Source organism: Poecilia reticulata, chromosome 20 (assembly GCF_904066995.2).
Source record: "Poecilia reticulata chromosome 20, P_reticulata-male-v2, whole genome shotgun sequence".
Lineage (NCBI taxonomy): Eukaryota > Metazoa > Chordata > Actinopteri > Cyprinodontiformes > Poeciliidae > Poecilia > Poecilia reticulata.
In genome coordinates, this window is record NC_088849.1 from 25,302,222 (window position 1) to 25,325,396 (window position 23,175).

Consider the following 23,175-nt stretch of genomic DNA (forward strand, 5'->3'; position numbering starts at 1 on the left):
AGGCTTCATGTTCTCAGAACAACTGAAGGTTTTAGCGGCGGCCATCTTGGCTGCCTGTTAGCAAACCTCCCTGTTTCTTCATGCTGAGCTCTGACTGCTGCAGCAACAATCTGGATCAGAAGCTCTTCATCACATGACTTTAAAACAGGATTTTCATTTTTTTAATTTTTTTAATAACTTTATTTTTATTTTTGTTAATGTTATTAGAACACAATCAAGAAAAAAGATCAAACAATAGAAATTATAAATCAATAAAGAGAATAGAAAATATAAGAAACAAAAAATACAGAATAAAAACAAAAATCACATCAGGGGGGACTCATTTTTGTAACATAAAAAACAAAAACACAAGGGGACCATTACCATCCAAAATTAGTCCTGTCTCGATGTGAAGTTTGTCCATTTTTCCCATTTGTCCATGCATTGCTGTTCCTGTGTCCTCAGTCTATATGTTAGAATCTCCATCTCAAATAATGAGTTCACAGTCTGTATCCATTCCTTTGTGGTAGGAGGTTCAGGTTTGCACCACTTCCTGGTTATGACCTTTTTGGCTGCCACCAACAGAATTTTTAACAAATAACAATCATAATTAAGTACAGCATTGTCCAAATAACCAAGATATAAGACCAGGCCAGACATGGGTATTGAGTAACCCAAAATGTTACAATCTTATTGTGTATTTTGTTCCAGAACTGTGTAATTCTAGGGCAAAGCCAGAAAATATGCGTGTGATTAACATTAAGAGCTCCACAATCTCTCCAACTTGGTTGGTCTCTAGATTTGATTTTACTAGTAATTTGGGGTGTTCTAAAAAATCTAATTATATTTTTCCAACAATGTTCTCTCCAAACTCTGGAAGAGGATGTTGTAATTTGAGTCTTCCAAATATTCAGCCAGCCATCTTCAGTTAGCTGAATACCAAATTCCTTCCCCCATTTTGTTTTAATATTCAATGTATTAGTGCCTCTATTTTCTAACAAATATTTATAGAGTAAAGACACTATTCTATGTTTTTTACCCTTATAGGTCTCTATCAGGATTTTGACAATCCCATTTTCATTTGGGTCTATTTTTTGTTTTATTTCTTTTGTTATAAAAGTCCCTTAATTGTAAGTATCTAAAATGATCTTGAGCAAACTCTTGCTGTAGTTCATGGAAACTTTTAAAGTGCCCATCTTTAAGGACTACGCATAATGCTGTTAAGTCTCTTTCTAGCCATTGTTTAAATTGTGGGTCCTGAATAAAATATTTATTGTAGGCTGGCCACTGGATCAAACATAATTGTTTCTCTAATTTGTATTTTTGGATTATATATAACCATTTACCCAGTGAAAACCTAGTAATAGCATTAACATTCTTAAGTATATTCTTAATGGTCTCAATATCTCCAATAATACTTCGCAATTCTCTTCCATTGGACTTTTTGTTCAATATTTTTCCATTTCGCTTCATAATTTTTGGCACTTATATTTATTATGGGAGCTATTTGGGCAGTGTGGTAATATTTTCTAAAGTCTGGTAACGCCATACCTCCTTTCTCTTTTGGTATTTGTAAAGTTTCAAATTTTATTCTGGGTTTTTTAGCGTTCCATATGAATCTAGATACAATCTGGTTCCATGTTTTAAACTGTCTATCCGGGATTTCTATAGGTAATGCCAAGAAGAGATACAATAACCTTGGTGACACGTTCATTTTTATCGCTTCAATTCTGGAGCTGAAGTCTAGTGTTAGGACATCCCACCTTCTAATGTCCTTCCTAATTTCTTGATCCACTTTAGTAAAGTTAGCTTTATATAGATCACCTCTGTCTTTCGTTAATTGTACTCCTAGGTATGTCATCATAGTAGAGCTCCAATTTAAGTTATATTTTCTACATATCATTTCAGATGGAGTATAACCAAATGTCAAAACCTGTGTCTTTTTCAAATTTAATTTGTATCCTGAATAAAAGCCAAATATCTCTAACTGGTTGATTAGACAAGGCAGTGAGTTTTCAGGGTCTGATAAATAGCAAATTACATCATCTGCAAACAAACCTATTGTATGGGACTCATTATGTATATCAATACCCTTGAGATCCTTATGTTGTCTTATATGTTGTGTGAGTGGTTCAGTATAAATTGCAAATAAAGTTGGTGATAAACAGCAACCCTGATGTGTAGAACGTTCTAGTTTTATATTGTCAGTTAGATTTCCATTAATCTTGATTCTGGCCACTGGTGATTGGTATAAAGTCCTCACACATTGTACAGCTTTTTCATTAAAACCAAATTTTTCGAGTGCTTTATATAAGAAGTTCCAGCCTACGCTGTCAAAAGCTTTCTCTGCATCGAGACCAATTAAGATAGCTGTTATTTTTTTATTTTGAATATGATCTATTATGTGAAGTGCCCTCCTGATGTTATCTCGCGTTTGGCGACCTTTAATAAATCCTGTTTGGTCCTCGTCTATGATATCTCCAATGAATTGCTCAAATCGTTTTGCTAAAATAGAGGTATAAATTTTATAATCCATGTTTAGAATAGATATAGGTCTATAATCAGAGCATGTTTCACTCCTCCTCTTTTTTGGAATGGCTGTTATAATCGCTTCTCTCCAAGATGGCGGAAGCACTGCATGTTCCAATGTATAATTAAATGATTTTTCTAGTAATGGTAGAAAATCTTCACTAAAGGATTTGTACCACTCAGATGGCAATCCATCACTTCCTGGTGTTTTACCATTTTTTAACCTATAAATTGCCTTTTGTATTTCTATTTTTGTTATATAGGAAGTGACATGTTTGTTTTGAGTTTCTCCAATTAAGGGCAGGTCCAGTGACTCCAAGAAGGTTTCTATCTGTCCATCTTTAGCAGAGGGGGGTTGACTGTATAATCTCTGGTAGTATGTCCTAAACCTGTCCTCAATAGTTGCTGGGTCATGTATCATTTGATTTGTTTCATCATCTTTTAATTTATATATATTTCTCTCTGACTGTTGCTTTTTCAGTTTCTTTGCCAACAGTTTTGTTCCTTTAGATCCCACCTCATGATATGATTGTTTAATAAACTTTGATTTCTTCTCGATTTCATATGTAAGCATTTTATCAATGTCGTTTCTAAGTTCTTTTATTTTTATAAACAGGTTGGGATTTTGGGTTAGTTTATGTTGTTTCTCTAGATCTATTAGTTGAGCTCTTTCTTTTTCATAGGCTTCGATTCTGGATTTCTTAAAGGCCGCAGTTTTTGAAATCAATTTTCCTCTTAATACAGCCTTGAATGCGTCCCATAATATCACCGGATTAACCTGTCCGTCATCATTCTCTTCTATGTAGGTTTTTATGTCATGGGAAATTTCAGCTTTGATTGTTTTGGAGTTCAACAAGCCTACATTTAATCGCCATGCTGTTTTGCGTTTTTCAGAGGATAAATTTAGTTTTAATGTTAGTGACGAATGGTCAGATATATTTGTTTCTTCTATTTTACATTCCTTTACCTTATATATATCACATTTATCCATGAAAAAGTAATCAATTCTGTAATAACTTTTATTAGGCGCCGAGTTAAAACAGGATTTTCATTGGAAGATGAAGGAACGGATGAAACCAGTGGAGCTGATATCCTAACAGACCCAACATGGTGGAGCAGATGGTGATGATCAGAAAATAGTTTCAATTCATCCATTTTCTAGACAAACTTCAGCTTCTCTAGTTTGTCTGTGGCTCATTACAGCTGCTGTAGTTTCTGAACGTTCAATAAACGACAGAATTGGACTAATTACCTCGTTCATTTGTGAGTATTAGTCATTCACAACAAACATCAAATAGGACAAATATATTTTATTAAGTATTTAACAAACAAATGGCTCCTACTTCAATAATTATGTGGAATTAAATTAATTTTCTAATATAAAATATTAGTTTGGTTCTCTGGCATCTCACTTTGAGCTCAGAGTCTGAGAGGCTTTTCCTCCATCAAACATGATATTTATTTTTGTCTCTTATTTTGTGGAAATATTGATATTGATGAGATTTTCTCCAAAATAATAACCTTTTTCAAGCTTTATAGCTCCACTGTTAAAAATGAGGCTCTAACATTCACAAATGACATTGAAATAAAATCCAGTCCAACATCTGGTTTGATTCCTCTGGATCCTGTTGGAGGAAAAATATCCCAACTTCACAAGATTTTAACTCAACTCTTTGGTTCCTCCTATCAGTCTGTAACTTCTCATATTGAGGTCAAAGTTCACATCTGCCATAACTGATTGATACCTGCTGGCCTCAGGTTTACAACCAGCTTCTGACTGAGAAACCAGTAACCTCCTCCCAGTGTCAGAATCTCACTGAGGAAGAAACTGCATCAGGTTTTCTATCACTTCCATATGTCTGCTATAACTGATGTATATTTACATATTAAGTTTAATTTACAGTTTCTGTGGGTGAGTGGTAGATCTCAGCCGGCTGGTGAGAGAAAAAGTAGATCCTGGTCTCCAACAGTTTGGTCAGCTGCTCTAGAGTTGCAGCTCATGTCTCTCCAGGTCTTTATGGACATTAACAGATTCATAAAGGCTGCAGATGAAGAGTTGATGAGGAAAATGGTTCCAGCTCTGCAAGCAGATTCTCAGAGCTTTGGGAGGATCTGACAGAAACCAGGACTCCTCCAGAAATTACTTTTTATGACAGCAGACAACAATCACTAATTTATTTATTTAACCTTCATTTAACCAGGAAAATCCCACTGAGACTGAAAATCTCTTTTGCAAGAGAATCCTGACCAAGACTGGCAGCACACAGAGGTTACAGAACAATCCATTCATTTATAAACTCAGAGGAAACTAGTAGGCAGAAGAAAAGTTGGTTCACAAAGTTTCCAACTAGATTAAAGTGCAACAACTTTGATGCAGGAGTTTATTTTAATGGTCCAAGTTTCCATCAAACCTAAACAGAGATTTTTTTTATTTTTTAAAAAAGAGCCAAAGATCTAAAGATGTGAATTATGGGGAAGCAGCCCAATGAGTGAAACTTAAAAAATTGTCTGATTGATTGGATCTTTCAGAAAAACAGTTTTATAGAATTTTATACATGAAGACTGATAAAAAGTGGAATATGTTTAAATACCTCTAAATATTAAAAGCTGCAGCAATGCTGTCCTGGAGAAGCTGAATGTTTAGATCAGTGGTTCTTAACCTGGGTTCGATCGAACCCCAGGGATTCGATGAGTCGGTCTCGGCGGAGCCTCTGCCATGGAGGTAAAGACACACTTGTGTAAAGTCGTGATGATGCCCCGCTTTGCCATCACTTGCTGCAGAGGATCACGTTACATTGCTGAGCCAATCAGAGGATCACGTTACATTGCTTAGCCAATCAGAGGATCACGTTACATTGCTTAGCCAATCAGAGCTGCGGAGGAGCCCTGATTGAAGGAGCTCCACTCTCAGCATGGATTTTAACTTGTGTCTTTATTTACTTCAGCAAAGCTCAGTTTTTACCAAATTCTGTAGCTTTAGGTGAACTTCTAAATCTGCTCCTTAGTCGCATCTTTTCGGGGTTGGTACTGCCTCTAGTGGCGTGGAGGTGATAACACAACTAATATAATTACATTACTAAATCAGAATACCGCAAAGTCTTTATTATTAATTTTTCATTCTCTTAAGAATGTTGAGCTAATTAAATGATCTAAAGACCTTAAAGTGGTTCCAGTTTCTCTCGATGGCCAACCTGTTGAAACTGTGGCACATTTTAAATACCTTGGGTCGTTCCTGGACAGTCAGCTCAACTTTGCTGAAAACACTGAATATATTTTGAAGAACTGTTCTCAGAGACTCTACCTTTTAAGAAGACTTGGTGATCATGGGGTTACCCACCTAAAGTCGCTTACAAATTTAATGATTCACTGGTTGCAGTTTTTTAGGTTTGTTTCTGAACGTGAAGTTTCTCATTTGGGTTTGGAAATAAGCAGAAACGCATAATAAACCCCAGAATTTGTCTGACATCCAGTTAGTTTTAGTCAGACTCTCCCTGTCCATCATTTCAAAGATGATCCGTCCTGCCGTGTCTTTGTTAATGTCAAGTTAATATTTGCTGTGAATGACGTTGAGCTTCACGTTGAGCTCCAGAAAACTGCAAACATTGAGACTAATATGAACAGCAATAAACGTGAAAACAGCCATGAATGAATGAGTCTATAAAGTTGTGCAACTAAACACCATTATAATCATTAATATTAAGATAAGTGTCACTAATCTGTGTGCAGCAGGAAAAGCTATGTGCGCTGCACTATGTCAGCAAACACAGGGCCGTAACACAGAACCTGGAGACTGGGGCAGGGAGGGCTGGGGCGCAAAATACTATTTAGAGTTTCCAGACAATAGAGGAAAACACAAAGATTACTGCAGTTTTTTATGTTGTTGTAACCATTAAACAATCTGCCCTTCAGTGGAGACACATTGTTGATGTTACATTATAAAATAACTTACAATTAAGTTTTGGCAAAGTGTAATGTAATTTTCACAGGTGGTGGAGCGTTGTTGTTAGCAGCTGCTGAAATAACTAAAGAAGTTACTTTTAATGTAAATTAGTTAGTTTCCAAATAAGGTAATCAATAAACTAAGTTACTTTTTCAAGGAGTAATCAGTAATCTGATTAAAGTTACTTTTTCAAAGTATCTATGCCATCACTGATCTGTACTCACCGAGCCTTTCTGCAGTTCTTCACAGCTGGAACCAGTCTCAGTCGCCCCGATTCTGAAGTGTTGTACTTCTCCAGGTCCAACTCGTCCAGAACCTCTGACATCTGCAGCATGAAGGCCAGAGCTGAACACTGGATCTCTGACAGTTCATTCCCTGTTTTCAGGAACTGTTGGATCTCCTGAAAAACTGAGAGGTCGTTCATCTCCATCAGACATTGGAAGATGTTGATGCTTCTGTCAGGAGAGATTCTATCAGAGTTCATCTCCTTCAGATTGTTGGTGATTCTCTGGATGGTTTCTGGACTGATCTCTGTCTGACCCAGCAGGCCTTCTAACAGTCTCTGGTTGGACTCCAGAGTGAGACCATGAAGGAAGCGAACAAACAGGTCCAGGTGGCCATTTTTACTGAAGAAGGATTTAGACATAACTCTGTTCATGAAATCCTCCAGAGATGTTTCACTGTGTTTTTCTCCCAGGAACTTCTCCATCTCTTCTGTTTTCCTGGTGGTGAAACAGTGGAACATGCAAACTGCAGCCAGAAACTCCTGGATGCTCAGGTGAACAAAGCAGTAAACTGGTTTCTGGAAGATCACACTCTCTCTTTTGAAGATCTCTGTACAAACTCCTGAGTACACTGAGGCCTCTGTGACATCCAGACCACACTGCTCCAGGTCTTCTTGGTAGAACATGATGTTTCCTTTCTCCAGATGTTCAAACGCCAGCCTCCCCAGCTTCAGAAGAACTTCCCTGTCAGCCTCCATCAGCTCCTGTGAACGTGTCTCATGTCCTCCATGGTACTTGTTCTTCTTCCTCTTTGTCTGCACCAGCAGGAAGTGTGAGTACATGTCAGTCATGGTCTTGGGCAGCTCTCCTCTCTGCTCTGAGTTCAACATGTTCTCCAGAACCGTAGCAGTGATCCAACAGAAGACTGGGATTCCACACATGATGTGGAGGCTCCTGCAGGTCTGGATGTGGGAGATGATTCTGCTGGACAGCTCTTCATCACTGAACCTCCTCCTGAAGTACTCCTCCTTCTGGGTGTCGGTGAAGCCTCGTACTTCTGTTGCCCTGGAAACACATGAAGGAGGGATCTGATTGGCCACTGCAGGTCTGGTAGTTATCCAGATGAAAGCTGAGGGAAGCAGGTTCCCCTTGATGAGGTTTGTCAGCAGAACGTTGACTGATGACTTCTGTGTGACGTCAGAAACCAGCTGACTGCTGTTGAAGTCCAGTGAAAGTCTGCTTTCATCCAGGCCATCAAAGATGAAGAGCAGTTTGCAGACAGCCAGCTGCTCTGCTGGGAGCTTCTGGAGTGTTGGATGGAAAACATGGAGCAGCGAGAGAAGACTGTGCTGCTGATCTCTGATCAGGTTCAGCTCCCTGAACGACAGCAGAACCACCACACTGACATCTTGGTTCTCCAAGCCCTCGGCCCAGTCCAGAGTGAACTTCTGCACTGAGAAGGTTTTTCCAACACCAGCGACGCCATTGGTCAGAACCACTCTGATGGCTCCATGTTGGCCAGGGAAGGATTTAACGATGTCATGGCACCTGATTGGAGAGTCATGGAGGTTCTGGATCTTGGAAGCTCTCTCCAGCTGCTTCACCTCATGTTGGGTATTAACCTCTTCACTCTGACCCTCTGTGATGTAGAGATCAGTGTAGATCCTGTTGAGGAGGGTTCTACTTCCTGTTTCATCGCTTCCTTCAGTCACACATTCACATCTCCTCCTCAGACTGATCTTATGTTCCTTTAGAACCTCCTGCAGAACAACATCTGCTGAAACAAAGAAACAACAACTGAATTAAAAACATGACTTTGTGTTCAAGTTAAAACAAAACCATCTGGATCAGATTAGAAAGTTTTATACGGTCTCTGACGTCACATGATCTGAAGATAAATTATTGGATCCATTCTTTGAAACAGAATGTTGTTCTCTGTCAGGATCTGATTCACAAAGCAGATCAGATTAAAAAAACCTTACAGAACAGAAACATGTTCATTAAATGCTTTAAGCAACATGAACTCTTCTGCATCATGTCACCATGTCCTCATTTTACAGTTTCTATCTGAGCTTCTCCCACAAACAGCTGCTGCAGAAGAGGCAGAGAAAAAGAATAATGTTTTCTCTTTTTCCAGTCTAAATGAAGGAAATCTATCGAAAAAAACTTTAATCTGCCAAAGAAACTGCTTGTTCATCTGATAACGTTCACATTTAAAATGGTTTTTCTCTATCAGATCTCTGGATCGGATGTTTTTGAAAAAACATTATAGTTTGAAAACGACATGGATTTGATTTGGTCCGTTAGAGGTAAACAACAAATTGTCAGAATTATTACATAAATTACATGGAAACATATAAACTGTAATCTGTGATATATAATCAGAGTAAATAAAGGTTTCTGTCTCAGACTTTCCTTCCCTCTTTCTGTAAAAGCAGCAGGTTGCTTTTTCCACCTTCTTGTCTCCATGCACTGCAGGAGCCAAATATGTGATATATTTCCTCTTTGGTCACTAGATGGCGCTGTAGGGTCAAGAATCTGAGTCAGGGGGCAACAGGTAGCAGGCAGGTGTTGAACTCAGAAGGGCAGCAAGTTTTTTCAGTGCTGTGTGAAGTTAATGTGTGTGGAGTTAATGATTCTGTGCCCTTCATCTAGTCAGAGTTTAATAAAGTGGTGAATTTTTATAAAGATCCTGGGACTGACTTTTACACACCATAATAGGAACAACATTAGCTGACCAGCATGTCACCAGTGCAGAACTAGGCTGCCTAGTTTATACATCAAAATGATCATCAGATTTAATGAAATGTTCAGTTTTAATGCAATTAGAACAAAGAGCTGAGAACAGAGTCACTTATAGTAAAACTATTTACACCAGCTTGAAATACACAGATTTAGTCAACAGGAAGATTTATAAAACCTTAAATGTCCAAATCCCAACTAAAGACATTGAATTGGTCCAACAGACGACAGAAGAAGCTCTGATTGGACGTGTTCAGTCTCACCTGGAGCACAGCTGCTCTGATTGGCTGTCAGCAGTCCAGCTCCTGTTCTGGGTCTTTTCCCGCACTGGGGGCAGGAAGAGGGTCCAGATGGAGCAGACTGGTCCCAGTAGGACCTTATGCACTGTCTGCAGAACCAGTGACCACAGCTGGTAGAGACCGGATCCACCAGAACCTCCTGACACAAAGCACAGCAGGACGGCTGCTCCTCCTCACCAACGCTGCTCCTCTTCCTCCCTCTGTGAAGACATTTCTTCATCACTGAAATAGTTCACTAACAACAGGCTGGAGCCGTCCTGGTACCAGAAGCTGAGTCAGAACAGAACCTCAGAACATTGATGATCTCTGGTTTGAAGTTTTTCATTATATCTGGTGTTATGATGGATCTTTCTCTGGTTGTTTTTGTCCGTCTGAAATCTTTATTCTGTCTGAGTAGAAAACTGTTTCCATCAGAGGCTCAGAGACCAAAATCTGATTCTGATCTGGATTCCAGTGTAGAAACATGGATCGTTATTTAATGGTGGAGCTCCAGTACTTGGAGCACTTGGTTCTGATTTCCATCTGGTTTGTGTAAATAGCTAAAAATATGCAGAAATTTGGTTTTACACAATCTTCTCTGATTAGGCCAAGATGTTAAAAGTCTAATACTTCAGTTTAAAAAATATAAATATTATAAATATAATTGTGTTTTTTTAAAGGATTTTCACATTTTTACATCTCAAAATGTCTGAATTTAATGGTGACTTTACAGAAGAGATTTTAGCTCAGAACCAGTACCAAGGACCAGAATTTGACTCAAATGTCTAAATAAATATATTAAACATAAAATGTGTTATTCAGGTGTTACACTGGCTGTTAACCATTTGAATATATTTTTGGCTTTAATGGAAATATATGATGTATGAGGCCATCAGGTCTCATACATCATAGAACGGGAAGATTTGCAGCAAATGATCCAAAACCGGGACTCAAACCCAGAACCTTCACATCAAGGACTAATGACCTGACCTTTGACCTCCACTTTACCTTCTGAACCAGGGATACTTGAAAGTTGACCAAAGGATTTTTCAAATAATCAAAGGTCCTTTTAATATAAATGGTCAACCCACAAGTCAGAAAGTCTTATATTCAAAGTTTCTTTTCACACAAAAGATAAACATATGGAAATAAAATGTGCTTATTTTATTTCATTTTAAATTATATATAATGAAAACAATGTGGGAAGGGGGCTTAATTATTTTTAAAAAATTAACATAAAAGTCCAAAAAGGGGGAGGAACTCAGGAGCTTAAATAATAAAAGTCTTCTTGTGCCGACCCAACATCACTCTGAGTGAGAACTCCTTTGCTTTCTGTTGGTGAGGAAATTATTTTTTTAAATTCCACAGGAAATTAAAGGATTTCTCAGAAATGTATGAAATAAAAAATTCAGGGTTGTTTTTGATGAACAGCCCTGAATTTGTCTTGAACATTTTTAATGACATTTTGTGGGATTTAATATTTGAGCCGTTTAAGAGATTGTTTTACTTGTTATTAGCAAAATATCAAAATTTTATTAAACTTTAGTCTCTCCTATCTTAACTGTTATTGTTCCCACAGACACAAGACCTCAGTAGAACATGAAGCTGCTAGAGATTCATAAAGACACAAAGGAAACTATTTAGTTTTTCCTCCAGTTTGTTCTGTTCTCTCAAAGATCACAACTGAAATAAGAACTAAAATGATTTAAATGATGTTTTGGTTTCCATGAATCAGCTTCTAAGCTGAAATCAAAGTTAAATCCTGGTTGGTCTCTGCAGAGTCAGTTAGAAACTGGTTTCTTACTCTGATGGTTCTGGTTCAGTACTGAAGTCTGGAGGTTTTGGCATGGACCAGTCACTCCTCATAGAGGGACAGACGGATCCTGCAGGTTCTGCTCTCAGTCTGAGGTTCTGATCTCTGAAACACAAAATGTTATTCAGATCAATCACTGAGAAACTCTGAGATAAAAACACTGAAGAAGATCTGAAGACAAACTGCTGCAGAGAAGCAGAAGGTTTAAAGTTCTGGATCGTCAACCTGGATCACGTGGTCCCAGTGTTCCCAGTATATAAACTGGGCCCAGTGTTCCCAGTATATAAACTGGCCCCAGTGTTCCCAGTATATAAACTGGTCCCAGTGTTCCCAGTAAAGAGGTTTCCCTCTCTCAGTGGGTTTATCTCTGAATTGTTGCTCTTTAAAGTTCTGGTTGTTTCTGTTTCCATGGATCATTTCCATCCATCTCTGACTCACTGAAGCCTCATTAAAACTCCTCTGATTGGCTGACATTCCTCATGTCTACTCAGCTTTAAGTTGGCAGAAAAATTAAGTTTCTTTTTATTTATTTGCTGAAGATAAACAAGTTCATATTAAATAAATCTGTGTGGAGTCACATGAATCATTTAGAAACTGGTTTCTTACTTCCTGTCTGAGGGTCCAGGTTCATTACTGAAGAATGGAGGTTCTTCCTTGGAGAAGTCACTCCTCATAGAGGGACAGACGGATCCCGCAGGTTCTGCTCTGTCCTGCTTTAGGTCCAAATCTTCCATCTTCTGTCACATTTTAGGATTTAAATAATCAGGTAAAGCAGTTTAACAGGATGGAGTATTATGGACACACTAAGAAAATATAAAAAGAAGAAAAGGATAAAGTCTCAAAATTGCAAGAATTAAGTTATAATATCGCAACTTTATTCTGGTAATATTATCCGTATAATATTACCAGAATATTGCCATATGAGTTTATTCTTGTAATATTATGACTTTATTTTCTTCTGCTTTTTTTAAGAAAATAAAGCATCCTCCTAGTTTACAACTTTAATACCTTTTTCGTAAAGTTCTGCTCTATAAAAGATGAATTAATTCCTTAGTTTATTTAGTTTTTATTTTTAAAGTTCATTATTGCACACAAACAGATCACCTACTGTCATGGCGGATCCCACAGTTGATCATTTTCTAGCTGAACTAAGTTCTGCCCACTTGGTGAAATATTTCTCTCGTGAAACATAAATTCATCTGTAGCCTCATATAGCAGCAATTTATAAGCAGCAACGTTTCACAATAAAGTTTTGATTTCAAAATGTATTTTGTGTGAATCTAAACACTTTCTTGAGAAAGTAAATTCAGTAAAATGAAACCCAACTGCTAAGGAACCCGATGAGAAACGGCCGATAGAGCCGTGGAGCCCCGACAAGCCGCTGTGGGCGTCACTTTTATCCGATAGGAAAAGTAGAAAAAGCTCCAGAGACCCGAAAGAGACACGGAGGAACATGGAGCTGCAACACTTACCTCTATTAACAAGACGACAAGTTATTCCCTTCCTCCGTCTCAAAATGGACTCTGAGCTGAAGGAGAACAAAGTTAGTTTCAGTTTCTATTCCAAAGTCACGTGACTTGTGAGTTTTCATGACTAACCGGAAGTGTCTAAATCAAAATTCGTGTGAATAAATATTTATTGTTAACAGTTCAGATAGATTTTATAGGCCTAAAGCAAACAAAGCGAAAGTTTAAAAACCTTCAGATTTTCCATAGTCAGAAGAGTTAAACTACAGTTCCCATGAGCCTCTACGGCAGCACCACATTTATGAAGATATTGTTGTAAACTTCATCTCTAATACAAATTTGACAGACTGCTGGAGAAATAGACATCCTAATACCAGACAATCTTTCAGAAATCCTGAACCTCATTAAGGATATTTCAGTAATCAGATCTGGACCATCTGGACCCGTCAGAGAGCTGCTGATGTCATAAAGCTTCTCCTCAGTCTGATGGACTGTGGTTCTGTTCTGCAGAGCCGTGTTGGATGGAGGCTCAGTGGACCAGGTGAGTTCAGGTTGAGGGTAGATCCCCTCTGAGCTGCAGGTGATCCTGTTTCCATCCTGATGGATCCTGATGTCAGAGATTGGAGCTGAAAACAACATGAGAAAATAAAAAACAAGAATTTCTCAGAAGAAATGGCTCATAGAACCAAAATAAAAACTCAAAACATGATTTGAATGAAATATTTTCAAATGAAGATGTTCTACCTTCTACTGCAAAGTGAACAACATGTCTATAAGAGACGCCAGCTGTTAATGCATCACACCTACAACTGCCCTCATCATCAACCTTCACTCCGTTTCCTCTGGAGATCTGATCCTCAGACAGAGACGCTTTGGATCTGAAGCTCTCAGAGTAGCTGGAGCCACGATGGTCAAACTGTACAATCAGAGATGATTCACGTTTCCATATCATGGCCACATTCTTGTTCTTGAACAGCCCTGGTAAAATGCAGCCCTGGTTCAGAACACGCTGGTTTCAGAATCTGCAATCAGAGATAAAATCAGAGGAAAGTTGAGTTGAATGGTGTTGAGGAGGAAACCCAGATCCTCTGGAGGATCAGAGAAAAACCTGCCTGGAAACAAGATCTCAGCAAATAATCTCCATGATCCACATGATGTTCACTGAACCAAAAGTTCTGGTTCTGATGGGAAAACAGGAAGGCATTGTGTAGCAAAGTGGCCTTTTGAGTTATTTTCATGTTTTTTACATTTGCTATTTTGGATTTATTCAATTTGGCTGTGACATATTGACATTATTTAATTTTGCTGTGTCATCTGTGTTTTGGATTTATTTTGGGTTGCTGAGTTGCTGTGTGCTGATCTCTTTTGCGTATACATATTTTTGTATATATCATTAAAAGTCTAGTTTATTTATAGTTTTGTTTAAAAATAGCAAGTAGATTTATTCTATTGGCTTTTCAACAATTAATTGAAAAAGATTTCTTGACATTAGGAAGGTTCCCATTAGGAAGCAGGAAACCAAATGGCAGTAAAGTGGAAATAAGCCAATTCACTTTAAACCTTGTTAAGGGGTTTTGTTGATATTCACTGACACAAGTCAGTTTTAAGGACATTTTGATTTTGGTGTGGCTTTAAAGCAAAATGATCTTGAATGTTTTTGCATTTTATGTTGAAAAAATAAGTCATTTATAAATGTTTTTTCTCTTTCTCAGCAGGAGGAAATGGCGCCAGCAGCAGGGGGACCATGCTGACTCATCACTTCTGACTTCTCAGCTCTTAAAGCAGAATCAGTGGAAGATATCACTGCATGATTCATACAATCATGTCACATCTATAATCAGTTCAGTTCATAGGTTTCCTCACAAACAGGATAGAAAACCTTCAGCATCTCCTGAAGAACAATTATTGAAATCAAATTGTGTAATAGGAAAAATAATAACTCTTTTAACAAACAGTGGACTGAAGATGATGTGAAATAACAAGTGAATAATGAAAAGAGCTTTTGCAACAGGTAATCAAGGAAGGTGAACACTAACAAACTACGTCTTCTCTTACAGGAGGCTCTCCCCACACAGAAAGTGTGTTTAGTGTGGAGATGAAGGACAATTATAGATCCATGAAAGATGAAGACTGACATGAACTTTACAGATTCAACAGTGAAGAAGACGACGTCTTCCAGACGGGACAGATTTGACAGACTGAGCCTTTATAAGAGTCATGATTAAAAACTGGCCGCCCTGTAACTCACAGCTCACATTAAAAATAAGATTGAATGAATAAATGTAAGTATTTAAAGCAGAATTGGTGAAAACAAAACAATATTAGAATTATTTGAAAATAATGTTTATTTAAACAGCAAAATATAAAGAGTGAAATATTTTAAAAAGTGAGGCAAAATATGTGATTCAAGAAATGAATTTTTGGTTATTTGGTGAACAAAATCAACACAAAATGGGAAACTCCAAATTTACAGTTAACAAATGTTTACCTCAAACATCAGAGTGACAAACAAAATGACTCCGACAGGAATAATGAGAACCTCCTTAAAATGCTGTAAAACCAGTGAATGAATCGATGCTTCTGGGTGATGTAATGCAGACGGATTATTTTAAAACCAAAGATCAACTGATGTGAAAACATATCTTCCATTTCTGGGAATAACGATGTTTCTTTCTGGCACAAGGGGGTCGAGGGCCCAATAAAACCAGCAGCACCCAGTTTCAGTCAGAAACTGGTTACATTGTTAACAGAGTCAATCTTTACTAGTGGATCAGCTCCACAGGGGGACGACCGAGCCATGAATCTATGCCCCCCATCGCCCAGAGCCAAGGCTGGGAGACGGGGCAGAAGAAGACAATGAATGAATACAGAGACCTTCTACACATTCACTGATCCTGCATGTGGTGCAGCTCATTTCACTGCTGACAGGTTTTCCTCTTTACAAATTTTTCCTTCACAGCTACTTTCTCTACCACTTTGTCCTCTTTTTATTTTACATTACTAAATATTTTCAACATGTTTCAGCAATCTTAGTTTAGGATCACAATCACTGGGAAATGTTTCACTGATTTTTATTAAACATGCCATATTTTTGAGATGTTTGATCACCTTAATCTTAGTAAACACATCAGTTTGCTGACACAGGTGGGATGAGACACTTTGGGGTGTTTCTGGAGACATGGCGTTCCTGTTAATTTGGGGGGGACTACGGTTCCACATGACCGCTAGACGGAACGGTCCGTCATGTTATACCTTAGGATCCAATGCACCACTGAGTTCTTGTTCTGGGCTGGGATTTCTACAACCCCAGCAGGGGGTCTGTTGGGAATAAATGATTCTGTGTTTTCCTGTATCTCTTTTAGCTGGTTCCATGATCTTATGCACACACACACACACACACACACACACACACACACACACACACACACACACACACACACACACACACACACACACACACACACACACACACACACACACACACACACACACTCTGAGACAACGCCGAGAGGCTAACACCGTGTGAAGGAAGCTGCATCCTGTCCTGCCAGCTGTTACCTTCCAGCCACACCAGACAGAAAGAAAAAACTAAATCTTAACAAGCATTTCTGTTTAATTTCTACTGCAAATAATTTAGTACGCTAAAAATAAGAAAATAAATTACTTTTCGGCAAGATGTAGGAGCTTGGTTTAACTCAATAATTCCTTAAAATAGATGAAAAAGTTCTGCTTTTACAGGCAAATTATTTGGCTTTTAATATAGGAAAAAATGTCTTGTAATAAATTTACAGGTAATTTTTCATCAATATATTTTGATCAACCTGCTATATTTAGCTAAAAAAATAACTTGTTAGTTAGTTTTGTCTAATATTTCAAGTTGGGAGAGTCAAGTGGCAGTGGGTCTGACACAATAGCTGACTGTGTAGCTCGATGGTTATGTCACCAGGGTTCGAATTCAGGTGGAGGCAAAAATGAAAGATACAACAGTGACGTCAGAGAGAGAGACTCTCTCTTCTCTGTTGCTGCCCTCTAGATTTCAAGACACTCTCGGACCATCCTCGCCAGAGGCTGGGACGAGACTCTCGGACCATCCTCGCAGAGGCTGGGACGAGAGGCTCTCGGACAGTCTAAGAGGCTCTCGGACCATCCTCGCAGAGGCTGGGATCGCCCTAGCCCTAACCCTACCCCTACCCCTATCCTAACCCTAACCCTTTCACCTGGGAGACCAGGGTTCGAATCCAGGCTGAGGCAAAAGTAAAAGATAAAACTTTTATATTGAGCTATCCAGAGAGAGAGAGAGACTCTCTTCCCTACTGCCGCCCTCTGGATCCCAGCAGGACGGCGAGGGCGGGACTCTCTCTTTCAGAGAGAGAGAGACTCTCTTCCCTACTGCCGCCCTCTGGATCCCAGCAGGACGGTGAGGGCGGGACTCTCTCTCTTTCAGAGAGAGAGAGACTCTCTTCCCTACTGCCACCCTCTGGATCCCAGCAGGACGGTGAGGGCGGGACTCTCTCTTTTAGAGAGAGAGAGACTCTCTTCCCTACTACCGCCTTCTGGATCCCAGCAGGACGGCGAGGGCGAGACTTCCTATTGCCGCCCTCTGGAGCCCAGGCGGACGGCGAGGGCGGGACTGGCCATGGAGAAGAAAGTTGCTTATACGTGTGAAAATACTATCACAAATCATTCAACTAGCACTGAAGACATATTTGAAGTATATGTCAAGTTGTAGTACAGGGTTACATTATAGTTGAAAACAAGATGTGGACAGGCAAATACAGTAGGTGGACTTTTTTTTCATTCTTCTCAATAGAGGGAGGACTGTTTTCTACATTGGGAAGAAACTCACATTTAGTGAGTGTTCTTTACATTTCACCAGCCTGACACATGCACTGTGTCAGGCTAGTGACGTGGATGCATGCGGATACTGTTCAACCAACCCTCCAGAGGTAATTTTTGTCTCAATCGACCAACTTATTCTCTAAAATAAATTAAATGAAATGATATTAAGTACTGTTCAAACACATAGGTGTTGTGTAATGCTAAATATATTAGCTGCATAAAAAAGGGGGACTGAGTTTTGAAATTACAAGTATAGAACAATGATAATTACATTTAGAAGCACACATACACACAGGTCCTGTGTAATACTCAAAACGTAAGGAGCAGGAATCGGAGGACTGGGTCATTTAGTGAGTGTTCTTTACATTTCAGATTTCCAAAGATGAACCGTGTCAGGCTGGTGACGTGGATGCATGCAGATCCTGTTCAACCAACCCTCCTGAGGCAATTTTGGTCTCCAATGACCAACTTATTTTCTAAGGTAAAGTCTTTGAAATTATATTAAGTACCAGTGGTCTCCAACCTTTTTATCACCGCGGACCAGTCAAGACTTGGCAATTTTTCTGTGGCTGGGGGTTTTTTTACCCCGAATTTCCCCTTACAACAATCTTACAACGTTGCTCGCGATAATCGTAACCGTTCATCCTGCCGTCTGTGGCATGCTAAGACTGATCGCATCCAGTCGTTGCAACATTGGGACTGCTCCGATCTAAAATCTGGCATATTCTTACAGCTTGTAGGGTTTTCCTTGATTGGGAGATAGAACTCAACCTGTTGAATTTGACAGGTAGCCAATCACAAAGCGCAGTGACATAGCTCATGGAGGGGAATCCCAAACAGCTGAGCTGTCATGTCCAAATGAGTCCGGTAGACATCAGAGATATGTCAAAACAGCATGCATATTTATTCAGCATTTCGTACAAAGAATATCCACAGAAATGATGAGTGGAGTTGGAGAAAAATTGCTACAACAGTTGTTAAATCCGGTAACTTTTCAGCTATCCATCATTAAATTAACGTGACACAAGGTTATTCATTCAGTCAAGGCTTGACGCTTACACTAGCTATATGCATTGCAGGTAGATTGTGACATTATTTTGTACTAAAGCCTGCTCACATGGCAAGATTTGCTCCTGTTATGTGGCTGAACACACACACCTGTTGTACTTTTATCAGCTCTGTGGTCACAGAAGTTTGGAAAATCGTCCGACAATCCTAAAATCATGCTGTGTGAACCAGACTTAAGACTTACAAGCTCTACTCCTGTTGTCTCCATCACTGCCATAACGCTCTCTGACTCTGTTCGCTATGGTAACGTTCACACATCCCTTAAAATAAGATTTGAATATGCCACAAAAACATTTATTTTCATGAAAATTTTAACTCACGACAACGACAAATTAATGGGAGCCCTGAGCTTGTTTCTCTGCAATGAGATGATCCTACCTGGGAAACGATGACACCCAATGCAGAGGGTGCTTGGTCTGTAATGGCAAAGCAGTTTGAAGCTTCATTGCCTCATTAGTAAACCGGTACATATTATGCAGAGTGGGCTTGGAACATGGGAGTCACCTACAGGTCCAGCATAAATACACTCTCCTGTCTCTGGTCCTTCTCACCTTTTCCAAAGAAACTTTCCAAAGATATCGCTTTCTTACTCATTGTGGGCTCAATGTTGATGCACAAGACGTAACCTAGAGAATCCGGTTAAAGGGTTTTCAAAATAAACGATCCTCCAGACTCAGACTATACGTAACATGAAAATATTTTTTTTTGTGCAACCCGGTACCAATTGGTCCACGGACTAGTACTGGTCCACGGCCCTGTGGTTGGGGATGACTTTTAAGTATGGTTCAAACACACAGGTCTTGTGTAATACTTGATATGTAAGCTGCATAAAAAGGAAGGACTGAGTTTTGAAATTACATGTACAAATGAATGAAAGTTACATTTAGAAGTGCACATACACACAGGTCCTGCATAATACTCAAAATGTAAGGTGCAGGAATAAGGAGGACTAAGTTTTGAAATTACAAGTACAAAAGAATGAAAGTTGCATTTAGAAGCGCTCATACACACAGGTTCTGTGTAATACTCAAAATGGAAGGGGCAGGAATAGGGAGGACTGTTTTCTAGATTGGGAACAAACTCATATTCAGTGAGTGTTCTTTACATTTCAGATTTCCAAAGATGAACCGTGGCAGGCTGGTGACGTGGATTCATGCGGATCCTGTTCAACCAACCCTCCAGAGGTAATTTTGGTCTCCAACGACCAACTTATTTTCTGAAATACAGTTTTTGATATGATATTAAGTACTGTTCAAACACACAGTCTTGTGTAACACTTGATATGTAAGCTGCATAAAAGGGGAGAACTGAGGTTTGAAATTACAAGTACAAAAGAATGAAAGTCACATTTAGGAGTGCACATACACACAGGTCTTGTGTAATACTCAAATTGTAAGGTGCAGGAATAGGGAGCACTGACACATTTAGTGAGTGTTCTATACATTTCAGATTTCCAAAGATGAACTGTGTCAGGCTGGTGACGTGGATGTATGCGGATCCTGCTCAACCAACCCTCCAGAGGTAATTTTTGTCTCCAACAACAAACTTAGTTTCTTATATAAAGTCACTCAAATAATATTAAGTCCTCATCAAACACACAGGTCTTGTGTAATACTTATCATGTAAGGTGCAGAAATTTGGAGGACTGAGTTTTGAAATTAGAGATACAAAAGAATGAAAGTTAAATTTAGATGCACACAGACACATGGATCCTGTGTAATACTCAACTGGACAGGTACATACATAAAGGAGGACATTGTTTATTTCTATTTTTTTTTTAGAAACAACCATTCAGCGTTCATCCCTTCATTTTAGCTCTCCATAGAGATGCCTTGTCAGGCTGCTGAGCTGGATGCATGCAAATTATTTTCTGGCAACTCACCTGACATAAGTTTTATCTCATTGACCTTTTTATTTTCTAAAATAGTCATGAGAATATTAAGTACTGTTCAAAAACATGGTTATTACGATTCAAAAACAAAGAATCATAATGATTCATTGGTTTTTATACTCTGCACTACACACGTGTCAAGATCAAATTCTTATCTAAAGATTACACTTTTTTTGGTTAACTGTGTGTGTGTGTGTGTGTGATCATGATCTCATCCATGATGAAATGTCAAGTTTAGAAAAATGTGTTTTATGTGAAGGACTTTTTTCGCCTCTGAAATGGAGTGGTGTGTGATGTAAAGGTAATTTTTTTGAGAATGGGAATTGGGTTCATCTTTTGAATATGATCCCACAGGAACACTTCTAAAAAAGTGTTCCATGTGTAGCTGTGCTGTATGTTGAAAGTGAGTCATAGTGTGGCACCTACATTTTAAATATTTATCATGCTACCTCCCTTTGTCAATTCTTATTTTTGTCTAGTTTACAAGCAGTCCCGGCACAAAAAGTGTTATCGTAAATAAAAGAAGGACATCACTGAACTTCAAGTGGTAAGTTTTTAGTAGAAATATTCTTGCTGAAATGCTTTCAATGTATACAAAATCTGTTTTTAATCAACAGGTCTGTCCAGAACAAAGTTCAAGTAAGGTGACATCATAAAAAGAGGAGTATGTTCCTGATTCCATAGATGATTCAGACATCTCATGGGATGACAGATGCACTCCACAGAAATATGGGCTAGTTATAGTCCATATTTCCATGTTTGGAATTCCTAGTGCACATAAATTGTATGTTTTCTGTATGTGTATGCCGTGGTCCTGATAAATAAAATTGGCCCTGACAATTACTGTTGGTGCCATGTGCGGAGCCAAGCACCTCATTATTGTTTGTCCCTTTAATACAGCATTGCGTCAGGTTCTTTTATTTTGAGTTCTGATGTGTGTATCTAAATTTTTAAGTGAGATCTATGTTGTGTAGCTCAACAAGATTTTTGACAACTTACTACATCTTTCTAGCATAAGTGGAAAGGGGTGTCCGTTTAGTGTTGCAAAAAACTGGTTTGAAAAAGTGTCCCGCTAATACACCAAAACCCGTATAGGTATGTGTTTGTATGTGTGTGTGTGTGTGTGTGTGTGTGTGTGTGTGTGTGTGTGTGTGTGTGTGTGTGTGTGTGTGTGTGTGTGTGTGTGTGTGTGTGTGTGTGTGTGTGTGTGTGTGTGTGTGTGTGTGCGTGTGTGTGTCTGTGTGTTTGGGGGGATGTTTGTATAAGCTACAGAATCAGTTGGAAAGAAAAAAAAGGCAGAAAAGTTCCCCATGTTGTCCAGAATGAAATGAGGGAATTCAAGTTGAGGAACCGGTCAAACCATCGTGTCATTGGCAGGAATCAGACATGAAGTGAATCAAACAGTCAGCAGCAGCAGAGTGAAGCGCTTTTAAACAGTAAAACATTTTAAAAATCACGCTGCACCGTCGCTTGCCTGAGGCGTGAGCGTGTTTGCGAAACCACGAGGGTTCGTGCTGTTCTTGACTTTGTCCACAAGAGGGCGGTGTTGGCAGCGGTATTTCGTCCGCTGCATATCAGGTGTCAGGCTTAGTTTTTGTTTTTTCATGGGGGGGAAACGAGGCGGATCAGTGGAGCGCAGCTGAACTGCAGAGTCTTTTACCCGCTTTCAGTTCAACACGCATAAATATTTCCAGTTTCTTTCTCTTGTGACGCCTTAACGCAGGGTGGCAAACTCAGTTCCGTTTGGGGCCAAATCAAGATCATAAAAGCTTTTTAAAGCACCAGAATGTATTGATAAAACATGTTCACAAACTATTAAAATACCAGCGAATTTTTAAAATTAAATAATATTATTGAGCATCTTTTTTGCAATAAGAATCAAAGTGTTTGTGGTACTAATTTGGAAACATTTGCTATATTTCCTAAATGTAACTGTTACTATTTGCTGTATATTTCATGGACCACAATCTGACATCAATTAAAGTTAAAGCAGCAGTTTAATGCAGGGAAGAAAGTTTTTGACAATTTTTGAGAAAAATCTGAAATAAAGTTTGGGGGATTTGTTGATTTTGCGTGAATTTCCTTGATAATTCTCAAGAAACTGGAAGGACAGATAAAAACTGCGTTGATTTGATTCAAAACATAATATTTAAGCACATTTAGTGTTTAGTATAGAATCTTAATGGAAGTCAGAAGTTTTCTGTTAGTTTTTCCCAGATTTGTGGTACTTCTGGTTTTAACTGAATATCTTTTGATAGATTGAAGATTTGAGGAAAGTTGCTCATTCTGCCTCCACCATGTTTGACTGAATCATTTTCTTTTTCTTAAATTATCCCTCTGCACCAGATCTAACATGACATACCTTTGAAAACATTCCACTTTTGCCTCGGAAATTAAAATATTTTC

The 23,175-nt window shown here is 38.8% G+C and overlaps 1 protein-coding gene and 2 long non-coding RNA genes across 26 annotated transcripts in view; 2 read left to right on the forward strand and 1 right to left on the reverse strand.

Moving 5' to 3' along the window:
* LOC103457040 (NACHT, LRR and PYD domains-containing protein 14-like) overlaps positions 1–13,289 on the reverse strand; it is an 86,223-nt gene extending 72,934 nt beyond the window's left edge. For 14 of the 24 annotated variants that reach the window (XM_081601790.1, XM_081601785.1, XM_081601780.1 and 11 more), the window contains exons 1-5: positions 12,978–13,114; positions 12,112–12,242; positions 11,497–11,610; positions 9,678–9,913; positions 6,673–8,449 (exon numbers count right to left, since the gene is read on the reverse strand). In XM_081601790.1, the coding sequence (XP_081457916.1) occupies positions 6,673–8,449; positions 9,678–9,913; positions 11,497–11,610; positions 12,112–12,239 (2,255 nt within the window). In that variant the 5' untranslated portion in view covers positions 12,240–12,242; positions 12,978–13,114. Of the gene's footprint in view, positions 1–363; positions 552–5,099; positions 5,220–6,672; positions 8,450–9,677; positions 9,914–11,496; positions 11,611–12,111; positions 12,309–12,977 lie in introns of all 24 variants that reach the window. The other 10 variants (XM_081601777.1, XM_081601788.1, XR_014085410.1 and 7 more) reach the window with 9 other exon arrangements.
* A 3,908-nt stretch (positions 13,290–17,197) lies between these two features.
* On the forward strand, positions 17,198–20,653 carry LOC145549470 (uncharacterized). Its single transcript, XR_014085463.1, has 3 exons — positions 17,198–18,291; positions 19,991–20,062; positions 20,328–20,653. It is a non-coding gene; the product is annotated as an uncharacterized LOC145549470 (long non-coding RNA).
* Positions 20,654–21,243: 590 nt separating this feature from the next.
* LOC145549464 (uncharacterized) lies at positions 21,244–21,637 on the forward strand. Its single transcript, XR_014085455.1, has 2 exons — positions 21,244–21,316; positions 21,387–21,637. It is a non-coding gene; the product is annotated as an uncharacterized LOC145549464 (long non-coding RNA).
* The last annotated feature ends 1,538 nt before the right edge of the window (positions 21,638–23,175 follow it).